At 36.2% G+C, this 12,036-nt stretch overlaps 1 protein-coding gene across 1 annotated transcript in view; it reads right to left on the bottom strand.

Moving 5' to 3' along the window:
• The window catches only part of Fs (Follistatin), a 64,784-nt gene extending 57,711 nt beyond the window's left edge, over positions 1-7,073 (bottom strand). Inside the window, exon 1 of the mRNA XM_090406440.1 lies at positions 6,861-7,073. Coding sequence (XP_090262566.1) covers positions 6,861-6,951 — 91 coding nt within the window. The 5' untranslated portion in view covers positions 6,952-7,073. The remainder of the gene's footprint in view (positions 1-6,860) is intronic.
• Positions 7,074-12,036: the final 4,963 nt, after the last annotated feature.

Here is a 12,036-nt window from a genome sequence, read left to right as displayed (position 1 = left end):
GAAGAGCTTTCTTTTAGCCACTTTCTCTGGAATGTTTACAGTGCATGACGCTTAGCGTGCATTAAGTAATCTGTAACCCATTCAGCGGTTTGATGATCACCTATAGGACATCGGAATCATCGATGAGGTTAACTGTCTACTAGGGCATGCAACCTCCAGCAGACCGTGTTTCCTTATAGTTCCTCTCTAGATTAAGCACGCAAAGCTCGATCTGAGTGTTCCTGCTCGCTTGTGAACAACTCAGCTTAATTTTTTTTTTTTTTAAAGCGAAAAAGGAACTCGGATAGGTGAACATTAAATGTCTAAAGGAAATCTCTTATTTCATGTTTCTTAAGTAATGGTTTATTACAGTTTGTTGATAAGAGTATGTCCGAACTGGCAAGCTAAAGTAACATTTATTTAAAAAAAACCTACGAAATAGTCGATAAGTTATCAGATTCCAAAGGCTACATATTTCCAATTATTGACAGCCTTCAGTAAAGTTAGGAACTCACAGTTGGCCATTAAAGTATAGTTTTAATTCTTTTGTTTGCAATGTTTCCTTGCATAATGAATTGAACTCCGTGAAATTGATGCATAGCCTATCTGCAGTGTATGTAGGATCCCACGTAACTTCTTAGCAAGGGAATCGAAACTTTATGCGACTGCTTATCTAAACCCTAATAGTGTTGTAAACATGCACTGACCTACAATCTCTGGTCTAAAACCAATGAAAGAAGAGATCAACTAACCCAAACTATCCTTTATATTTTATTATACAATCCCAACCCTCCAAAAGCTTAAATCCATTATATAATACGATCATATCGTGGGTTAGTTAAGAGTTAGACAATCCAGTAAAGCTGCTTCAGCCATCCATTTTACAGTGGGATTCAAGTCGGCCCTTAGGCATATATGTATACTGCTTTAATCTTGAGCATATTAGAAAATCTCTGGGGATTCCTACTAGTTTAAAACTGCTGAGACGTTAGCAGAGTTTTCTCATACACTACTGGTATGGAGAAATTCTTTAAAGACAACTCTCAGAAAGCAAAAAAATGATTTGAGGCCCACAGTGGCGGGATTTGACATCTCTGGTGCAGACCCCAAAATGTTCAACTAGTATAATTAAGAAATTTTTTTAGTCCTTGGACTAAAAAAAAATTCTTCAGAAGCGCAGTTAAGTTGAAGAAAAAAAAATGTTATCTCCCACTCAAGACATTTTAATTAATCCACAAAGCGCATAATTAGAAATTTTCGAGTCATTGAGTAACGATGTAAATCTTAAATTATTCTGTTGTGAATCTTCTATCGGACAGTAGCATTAGGGGAAGAAGGAGATTCCACTAAAGAACTAAGTACTCAATTTTCAGGACTGTCTGACGACTCCAACTTGTGTAACATTTACCTTCAATTTCTAGAAACTTACTCATTGCCAGAGGCAAACTAGCTTCTGGAAATCTTAGACAACGGATGTGTTACTAAGATGGAAGAATTTCAAACATAAGAAACCTCCTAAGACTTGGCCATTCCTCGAAATGTTACACAATGATTTTCCAGTAATTCAAATTTAAGTGGTCCATGAAAATATCTTCAAGAAGTATAAAATTAATTGATCCTGTCTTGCTTATGACTGCATCATACAATAAAATGTATAAATATGAAGAGGTGAATGCATCCACCAAGGAATGTTATTGCTTATAGGATGCAATCGTGTTAACTCAAGAAGAGAAAATCAGTAGCCACCGACTTTTCTCCTACTAAGTTTTTCATGCAGAATAAGTAGGACAGTGGGCTAAGATATTCTAGCGTCTAGCAAGATACTTTCATTCATCTGTCATGCGTGACCAACCGCTCAGTTTTGTTAGTAATGTTCGTAGTTGTTGCATGACAAGTCGTCCAGATCGAGGGTCATCCTCAATTGATTCTCTTCTCCACTTCAATTGTTTTGTAAGATTTAAAGGAGAAAGCCACTCCCCCCCCCCCACATTCTGGAATATGTTATTCTTAGGAATGAATTGCTTTGGAGTTTCTTTTTTTGACACTTAATTATTACTGGGGTGAATCAACGTTACTTATTATAATGAGAGTTCTGCTGACAAATAAGTCATCAAAAATATGATATACAAAACCCAATTCTGGATTTATTTGAGGAGGATATAAGACATTTTATGCGATTTTGATTTCAGAAAACGATTTTTAACTAAATACTTTTTTTTTGTCAAATTTTATGCGAACGAAACTCCTAACAAATCAACTCTCCTTGATATTGATTTAGTTTTGGCAGTTTCATGGAAGCCAACAGCACGTCCTCCACTGATTTTTTTTTTTTTTTTTTTTTTTTAAATAACACAAAACAGTTGGAGCCACTTAATGCAAGTGAAAGCCATGTGTATACTGGCTCATAACTCTCTGTAAATTGTGTTTATTTCATCACTCATTTTATGTTTTTACTTAATGAAAAAAATTAACTCACATTAAAGTATGAGGGATACGGTCCCCCATGCAGATTTTATTTTTATTTTTGGTACAGTGGGTCCGAATATTTTTGTATCTTTTATTTTCTTATCTCAGAGGTGAAATTACGCAAGTTCACTTCATGGCACTTGGTTGTGAATGATTTTCACCACACCCAGTAATGTTTCCGATGTGGCTACCTATAACACGTCTGATTCTCTGCAATTGCTTTGATTCCTTCTGAAGTGGATTTTTTTTTTCTTTTCTAAAAACAGTGTGAATTTTAGTTCAGCTAGCCGAAATGTTTCTCCCTTCTCCTCTTAAGACTTTTGTTTCGTTTTGCCCTTACTTTGTAACTAAGAATATAAATAGCTTGCTTTTCTCGGCGCTTGTTGAATTGCATGTACAAGATTACAAAAATGACAACTTGTAAATCAATTTCTGCGAGAAAAGAAGTATTCAATTAAAGTAATTGGGACTGACTACCGAAAGGATAATCTCAATTCCCCCATAATCTCTTTATGGGGGGAAAAAAAAAGTTAAGGTGCATGCTGAATATTACGAAATTCTGGATGTGATAAGAGAAAGGAAGTTTAAGAATTAAAAGAAGACGTTCACAAGTAGAATAGCACGTGATTAATTCTTGAATGCTGAAGTAAGTTATTTTTGAAAATATGATGAAAGTCATGATATTATAAGTGTTCTTAAGTAGGTCAAAGCTCGGTTGCAGATTTATCTATGAAACCTCACGTAACCAAATCCACGCAGAAATTTTTTAGTGGGATTATTTCCTACAAAAAATGGTTCACTACATTCAGTAATTGGAGAATGCTTTTTTGCGGTTCTTAATTTGGAACCATCTCCTCCTGCATTAGCATGAAGAGATAGAAACCTATCTCTGTAGTTGCGGTTGACCAGTCTCTAAACGCGTCAGCTGGCAGAAGATCTTCAAAAAACTACAACCGGCAACTTTTAAATGCACGTCGCCTAAATTATATTCAACTTTAATATGATTTCGTCCTTATCTTCAAGTAATTCAAACTACATACAGTATATTCGATTTTTTCTTAGACTCAAAATAAATATATTTGGGCGCTTTCTTAGCTATCGTCAAACTCTGGAAGGATGTTTTTTTTTTTTTTTTTTAGATGTCTTTTGTAAATTGAATCTTGGCATTAACGTCCTTATAAGACACTTATGTCAATATTCACTGCCGTTGTGATCAACTTTTTTTTTTTTCCTCTAATTCTAGCTGCAATGAAATCTCGTAACTTAAGTTAGGAATTGATCCAGTTATTCGTTTCCTGGAAACAATGGAAAAAATGTGGATTTTTATCTTGGAATTGAAATTCAAGGGAAGTTGGACATCATATTTTACTGCCAGTTTTTGCGACTCTTCCTGCAAGCTCAAGCCGGAAATGTCCCTGGAGTGTCTCTTCACGCCAAGGTTTCATAACTGTCACTACGCGCGTTTATTTTAGTCTCTTTCTTAGCTCAGTAGGAAAGCTATAAACGCATCAGCTGATCCTGAAACATTAACTGCTTGGGCATTAAGTACAAAAACATTAGCGAAGATGACATTACAGTTTGCAATGATAATTAAAAGGCATTCTTAGTAAAACAGAATTCCTTATGTAGATAAGAAATATACTAACACAGCGAGATTATTTTTAGCTCCAAGTGTTTACTGAATATTAAAAAGTTAGTGACTTCTCCAAAGAACATTAATTGATATATATTTTTAAAAAATGCATTTTTTTAATGGGAGAATGCCATGCTGATAAGACCACTATCGGAAATTAAGGATTTCATGTGATGTCCAATGTGCATTAATATGCTGCGCGTGTATCCTTGTTCCTTCAAGGATACACGCGCAGCATATCTTTCCTCTGACTTAATATAAGAGACGATTTTTCTTTTATTTGCTCAAGATGATTGATCCATACAATAGTTTCCGCTCTTAGATGTACGCTAGCACTTCCAAACGTTCCAGTCCACCATGCGCCACAAAAATTGGGAAAAAAATAAAAACTTCCATTCTGTTATTTCAGGTGGAAATAAATACAACTAAAACATGGAATCTTTGCAGAAATGCTTGCAGTTCAGTATTACATTTAGTCAAGTTACACATACGTAAAGAAAAACGCTATCATTATTTAGCAGACCCCAATCGATAGTTAACATTCTACAAACAGGATCTTAATGATTATCGGTAAAATACTGTTAGTGAAGAAAGTAAAGATACGACCAAGATATAAGTATAATGTCCTTCCCTGTTTAATTGTACAATAAACAGGGAAGGACATCATATGTACTTACTCATCTTCGATTCACATTCTTAATGGGTATTTACAAGTGATTGTGATCTTGGAAATATGACATTCCCCTTCCCCCAGATCATCATTTATATTCTGAAGACTATCCTGTTGATCAAACGATGTGTATTCGCATTCAGGCCATTGCTAGTTCCTTCGATGGATGCACATGTTTTGAGAGTAGGTCAAAACCTGTGCGTCGTATACACACGCAATGCAGTTCTTTGGTACGATACACGTTCGGTATACATTATTATAATACTGGATGCAAATTCATACTTTTGTGAATCCCAAAAGTATTTCACACAACACACACACGAGAGAGAAACGCATGCTGCTCGGCATTACTCTTTCCGGCGTCTAGGTGAACTTGGATTGCGCGCGCGACATTACAAGTAGTCGAACGTTGAACTCATGCAGCCAACGCTCATGACCCGAGGCATGAAGATAGCATGATTAAAGACCCTATTTTTGAAAGTAAACGGCGAAAACACGCTTTTAGCAATAAAGTAAGTATTAACCTCCTCCTCCTCGTAAATGTTCCGAAAATGGCTATAAGAAAAAAAAAAAGGGGGGGGGGGGAAAGACCGATCTAAACTTAACGCTGTGACGTCGAACAAACACAAGTTGGTATTTCAGGGAACAGAGGCGCAGCAGTCGACAGCTGTCTTCTCGCTCTACTAGCATGCAGAAAATACGTAAACACGTGCTTTAATCATGTACAGCACGCAGCCTGTTACGCAACTTGTTTTCAATGTACGTTATGATTAAGTAATAACCTTCACGCTCACCGATTCCTAGTGGTAACCTTATTACACCTTGACAACAAATCAGTACAACTTTATTTAGGCTAAACTTAGTGCACTGGATTGTTATGCGCGGATTTTAACTAATGCTTAGCTTCGGATCCTTGTTTTAATACGTTTAGTATGCGCGTTTGTAGATTATAAAATATCAAAGATTTGGAGGTCTTTCCATTTAAAAAATTCAAGGAATTTTTCCTAAGGAATTGAAATTTTTAAGGATTTCTATTCCCGAGAGAACTTTGCAGATCTAAAAACTCCTTAAGGATTATTTCTGGGCTTTAATTTTTTTTTTTTTTTGCCTTCCAATTTCTGAGAAACTAATTTCTCAGGAATTGAAATTTTTACGATTTGTTTTCTGAGGAATTGAAATCGTAAGAATTTCGGAGAGCTTTGCAGATCGAAAAATTCTTTAAGGATCGTTTATTTATAAATCTTCCTACTATAAACAATTACTTCATTTACGTCGGAAATAAGTTTTGTTTCCGTAAAAATTTGCAAGGATTTCGGAAGAAAAACCAAATTTTATTGGCGATTCAAACGTAACCTTGACAAACAAAAAGTAAAAGTAGCTGACCCAATTTGTGTTAATAAGCATTGGTTTCTCCGAGGTTATAAATGGTTAGAGGTAAACCTTCAACGTTCGAGACAAGGGTAGATGTTGCAGACAGTTTTACAAGCCGCCCGTCGGCCACGTCAGGAAGCCCCTCCTAGCTTCTTCATGCAACATTCCAGATGAAGCTGCGTGGCAGCCGGAAAGCAGGCAGCATGAAAAGTGCTCTTCCAAACGCTTACGAAGAAGACTGGCGTTGAGTATGTTAGTCAGTTGGAGCAGCAAACAGTCCTTGACACTTTTCTGATTCGGCGATAGATAGAAAGAAGAAAACAGCTGCACTACGATGTAGAACTATTCTAAGTCATCCTAAAAAAAAATTCTTAGCGTTACGGAGAGGCTAAAATGCATTAAAAAAACGTACGAAGTAAATAAAACTGAAACCGATGTTTGAACACACAGCACGTGTTGATCCTTAGCGAGCTCATGTGTAGCGACAAGTTATCGTATTCTCGAGGTAATCTTTAAGCGGATGTCTCTGAAGGAGCATACATAAAAAATAAACAAGTTCTTTAAAAAAAAATTCTCTCTCATAAGATGCTAGGATTCGTAATAAGTTTTCCAGAATTAAAAAAAAAAAAAAAATCATTAAACCGTGCATCTGATACTTTGCGCCGCATTTAACCTTGAACTAGGTGAAGCGCCAATTTTTCGAACCCTGACCTCGCTTAGCTAGACAGGAAATTACCTTACCTTCACTTTCTTTAGCCAATAGAAGAAACATGCCGACTAGCAACGCCAGCAACAACGACGAAAAGGACAGATGTGCAAGCGGTGAGAGCATAATGCAGAACACGCAGCCGACGTGACTTGTTGGGCTCCAAGAAGACTTTTCTTGAGACGGGCCTCACGTTCAGCTATATGTACCGGCGGCGGACGGTCGTACCAAAAAATCTTGCGCGCGTGCTTCAGATTTACCAACCGAAGCTCTCTAGCTGCAGGTAGATGAAAGGCTCCGGTGATAGTAGCCTCAGTAGTAAGCCGTGGCTGCGCAGTCAACCTCAACATAGGTCTGTTTAGACACGTGACTTTAAAGGGGCGGGGTAATTTTGACTACGCTCATTCAGGGACCTTGCCTTCTACCCATTCACGTGAAAGGATAAAAAGTTAGAGCGGGATCTCAGACGGTGGAATATACATGTGGCTGCCAGTTGCTAAGGGAATGTAAGAAATATCGCTACAAATGCCGTCTCATCCCTTTGTCGCATTAAGGGAAGCTTGTCGGATTGCGAGCAGTTAAGCTCCTGAATAGGCTATTCTGTATTAGCCCAACAGAAGCTACTGTGAATCCCTCCCATAATTACATACCACGGACCGTTTTAATCGAAACTTATAACGCAACAGGTTCCTCTGTCTCTAAGAGCAGCACTGGGCTGTTGGCACGAATATCTATAGCTGCATGAAACACTGCGTGATTTTTATCTCAGACTTTGACGAAGGAAATAATACAAAACTATCTAACAGCTTAAAATGAGCCATGTGGAACAGACCTTTGATTTGACATGTAAATCTGCAGTAATTTCAGAGCGTACTGTAAAAGGTAATTGTCTTTTTTGGAGAAGGTTAGGAAACAGAAATTGCCAAAGTTCGTACGAAGAATTTCGCGATGGATAACTGAGCTCGTGCAGTTTATGATCAAAGCATTTCAGTTTAGAGGCAACCAAGAATTGATCAATTCCCCTGCAAAAATTGTGCAACACAATCGAGTGCAGTTTTGTAAAAAGGTTTTCAATGCAAAAAAATTTCAGAACTACACTAGAGATTTTTATTTTTGAAAAGTCTATATTCACAAAGTAGTAGCATCTCTTCGTGCTCTGCTGTTATAATAGATCGTTTAAGAGTTGCATTTTTGTAATTAATAAATAAGTTTTGACATATACAACATTCTTTGAAATCGCCATCCTTCAAGTTCTCAGAGCTACAACTATAGTTCTTAAAATATATCAGTAAGTTCCTTTTATGTAAACTGCACTACTTGTTATAACGTAGTTTATGAAATCTCTCGTGTGAAATTAAATTACTGCAGATTTACGTGTCAAATCAAAGGCATGTTCCACATGTTTCATTGTACGTTTGCTGGTGTACAATACAGGCCTCTATCAATGTTTATTCATCTATGATAAAAGCCTGTATTGTATACCAGCAAACGTTGCTAGAGACACAACTTGACTGACCAACTACAATGAAATTCCAGCAAACCATAAAGGATCAAAATGAACATTTTTGCGGGGGCGGGAGGATTGTTCGAATCATGTTATACTATATTGATCCCCTGCCACTTAATTGTCTATGTTCTTTGGCTGGTTTATGTTTCTCAAGGTTTTAAAAAAAAAAAAAATCTTGTCTCGGTATGTGGTCAGCTAACTCACTTTTTGATGAAAACAAAAGTGATGTCTTACATCCTAGATGGAATTTGAACACAAGTCTTTTGGGATGAAGGGAGAACAATGCCGCGTGCGGAGGCGATTGCTTAGAGGGATAGCTTGTCATGAAATGAATTCTTATTTGTCACTATCGTGCGGTTGGAAGAAAATTAGAACCATAAAGAAATGTGAATATTGGTGTTGTTACCTTCATAAGCTCATCTTATGGGTAATTTATATAATTCACTCTTTAACTCAAAGCAAAACCCAAGAAAAGATCGATACACAGTAAAAAAATAAGCACCTCTTATGAAAGAGGTCTAAAGTTGTCTTTAAATTATGTAAATAAATCGGAAATTCTATTAGTAGTAGTCTGTAGGGTTAAATATATATATCTAAAAAACTCTTACATGGTTTTAGTACAAGAATCGATTACAATAAAGAATAATATAGGGAATGGCCTTCCTAGCTTTGGAACACGAAAGTCATGAACTGAACAGAAATATTTTCTGGATTTTCAACCGACAACTTTTTATTATAAGGAAGTACTTGACCTTCATTTTAATTCAATGATGTTCTTGTAAACATTTTTGCGAATTTAAATTATCTCCAGTTTGGCATTTGCGAGAACGTTCCAATCTCAGCAAAAATGAATCTAATCAAGAATAAATAATATTTTGAACAGAACAAGTGCCTTCGCAATATTACGTATTCGTACGTCACCCACAATGATAACGTCTCCTGGCCATTTTTTAAATAATATTCTAAAGTTATTTTTTTGAACAACTTTAATTCTGACACAATATTCAATTCCTGGTAACGTGATCTAACCGTGCACTGTTGACTATTTTTGCAAGTGTGGATTTCAGTTTGATGTTTGGATAGCGTTATCATCACACGATGCTTCACTGTAACACAACAGCTTTCATTGCACGTTATAACTATTTCAGTTGCTTAATCGGGTCTCTAGTTTCGCTGTCGCTACAAATCATGTCATTTAAATTCCGTACGTCATATTTCTCTGCTGGAGGTTGGCCGTATTAGATAATTTCCTGTTTTGCTGTATTTCGCAATTTTCATTTGAAAGTAAATAAAACCACGTGACTGAAGTGTATAGTTTTCAAACGCATGAAGGTCAACTTTTATAGCATTCTACACTTGTATTCCAAAGTACATTCTCGCCAGCTTGTCGACCAGTACACCGAATGCGTTTTAAAGTCAGTTTCCGTAACTAAATACGTATAGAAAACATTGTAATCTAACCACATTTAGTGCTTCAGCATTATCAAAAAGTGCAGCTTTTCCCAGTGGAGAATTTGTTTCTTGATAGAAGAATACGATTATATTATTTGTGTCTGTGCACAAGAGTACAACAGCACCCAAACTATGCTTCAGAAGACCAATAGATCAACACGGTATTTCCAGTTTATCGTCAGGGCCGTCACAAACACTAGTTTGTTATCGATCCGTTTGCCCGGCTTCGTTGACGTGAGTCTTATTGGCATCATTAGTGGCGGCCCTGGGATTTTCCACATTGACGAGAAGATCAAAGATAAAATCTGTGCAGCCTCACTGATCTACAGAAAACTCCTATGGTGTTTCTTCCCCCTACTTCTCCCTCATCCGCAGACTATCAACAGCAGTTCACGTCAATTGTTATCAAAGCTCAGTAACAGACTTGCAACACAAATTGCACTGTTGGCGTACAGATTTTCAATGTTTTTAAACCCCAATTTCTTGATGCAATGTTGCGTTTATTTTCCTCTCATTCCTACGCTAAAACTAATTCTCGTTCTTCTGTGTTACCCTCCAAAAAACAAAATTATTTAAAATCCTGGGAATCAGCCATTTTTCTTCTTTGAAAGATACTTTACAAGTCTGGACGTTGAAGGCATTTACTCTTTTGTGCATACTTTAAGTACGTAAATTTTTATATTGTTTCTTGCAATTAAGTCTCATGTTTAGTTGGCTTATGGCTAGACTGAGCAATTACGTCAATTGCTTCCGGAATAATCGATGGCTAATTACTAATTACACATGGCGTATCTGAAAAGTAATCTTTGGTGATCTATGCAGCTTTAGTTTTGTTACTTACAGCAATTTTTACGCCAGTTTAGAAAACAAAGACTTCAGCATTAACATAGCTTAAGGAAAAATTATTCAAAATGCCCATTCATTGGGTCTGTATTTGGTAGGGAAAAGATGAGACAACTCATGCTCCTCTTTTCCTGAAGAAGGGATACTGTAATGTTTTAAAATGTAAGCTTGTATAAATCAGAAAGCCTTAAATTGCATGCTATAGTCACTGTCATTGCATATCCAGGATGAAGTCTCAGTTTTGAGCTAACTTGCTAGTAATAATGCAATTTAATATTAAACTTACATCAGTTTAATTTTCGAACGTTTCAATTCAGACAGTGAAATTATTGTGTTTAACAGAAAAAAAAAGAAAATATGTAATCTGAAATTGAGAAATGAAGTGAACTATTACTACTTAAAAATCCATCAAGTTGAAATCGGAATTTAATACCTAAAGAATTATCATAACAACTCCATAAAATTGATTTACTATTCTAGATGTTGTCCAAATAATAAAAGTTGCTTTAAAGCAAATAACAGAAATGTGAATCAAAATAATATACTCGCACATCTTATTTATCATTCAAGTGGGGGATATTTTCATCGCGCGATGTGGACCACCAGTACCTGAAAAATTACTTTATTTAGCTCGTCTATTGAATTGATTTTTCCTATATTTGATATTCAATAAGTTATTGCTGTTATGTCAGATTAAGATCGTTTCCAAGGTGGCTATCTTTCTTATTACAATACAGTACTGGACATCAATCTCCGAATAAATTTTGGAAATTTCATACGTCCAACAAATTTGCTGCTAGGACATTACTTCGAAGAATGTATCCACACCTACAAAATGAAACTCAAGCAATAAGAAACAGGCTGGTACTTTTACTGTCCTTTGGCAAACATCTTATTAAATGTTAATATGGTAGTTTAAACTTGTTTACATTTTACTGCTCAAAATATATAAGACATTTCTTTAAACGTATTATCTTTGATCATTTTTGGATACCCTGAGTTAAACCATCCTATTCAGAATTGCTTTTAATGCGCCATTTCTCATCTCTGCAGGGGATGGAGTGGAAGTATTCTTGTAAGATGTTCTAAGAAAATGAGTGTTATGACTGCACTGTTTAATGTTGATGTTTACGTACCAATGCCGACGTGTAAAAACAGGAAATGTATGATCACGAGACCTGAAATTATCGAGTGGAATTTCGTACAGGACGTCGACATATTTTGGAGGTAATAAGAATGAAGACAGTTTTGCCATCAGGCAAATTTTTCTTGCAGTCAGTTTAAATGAGCTGATATTTTTGCATTTGTGTTGGTCGCTGTCAGGCAACATTGCAGTAACAATGCTGCTCGAGAACTCACGTTCTTCGAAATGAACAAAAAACTTGCGACACTTCAACTATTAGGGGGAA

Source organism: Typopeltis vanoorti, chromosome 16, assembly GCF_054136105.1.
Source record: "Typopeltis vanoorti isolate ZY-2024b chromosome 16, IOZ_Tvanoo_1.0, whole genome shotgun sequence".
Classification (NCBI taxonomy): Eukaryota; Metazoa; Arthropoda; class Arachnida; order Uropygi; family Thelyphonidae; genus Typopeltis; species Typopeltis vanoorti.
The sequence above is the reverse complement of the archived record's forward strand: the minus strand, read 5'-3'. Positions and strand labels throughout refer to the sequence as shown.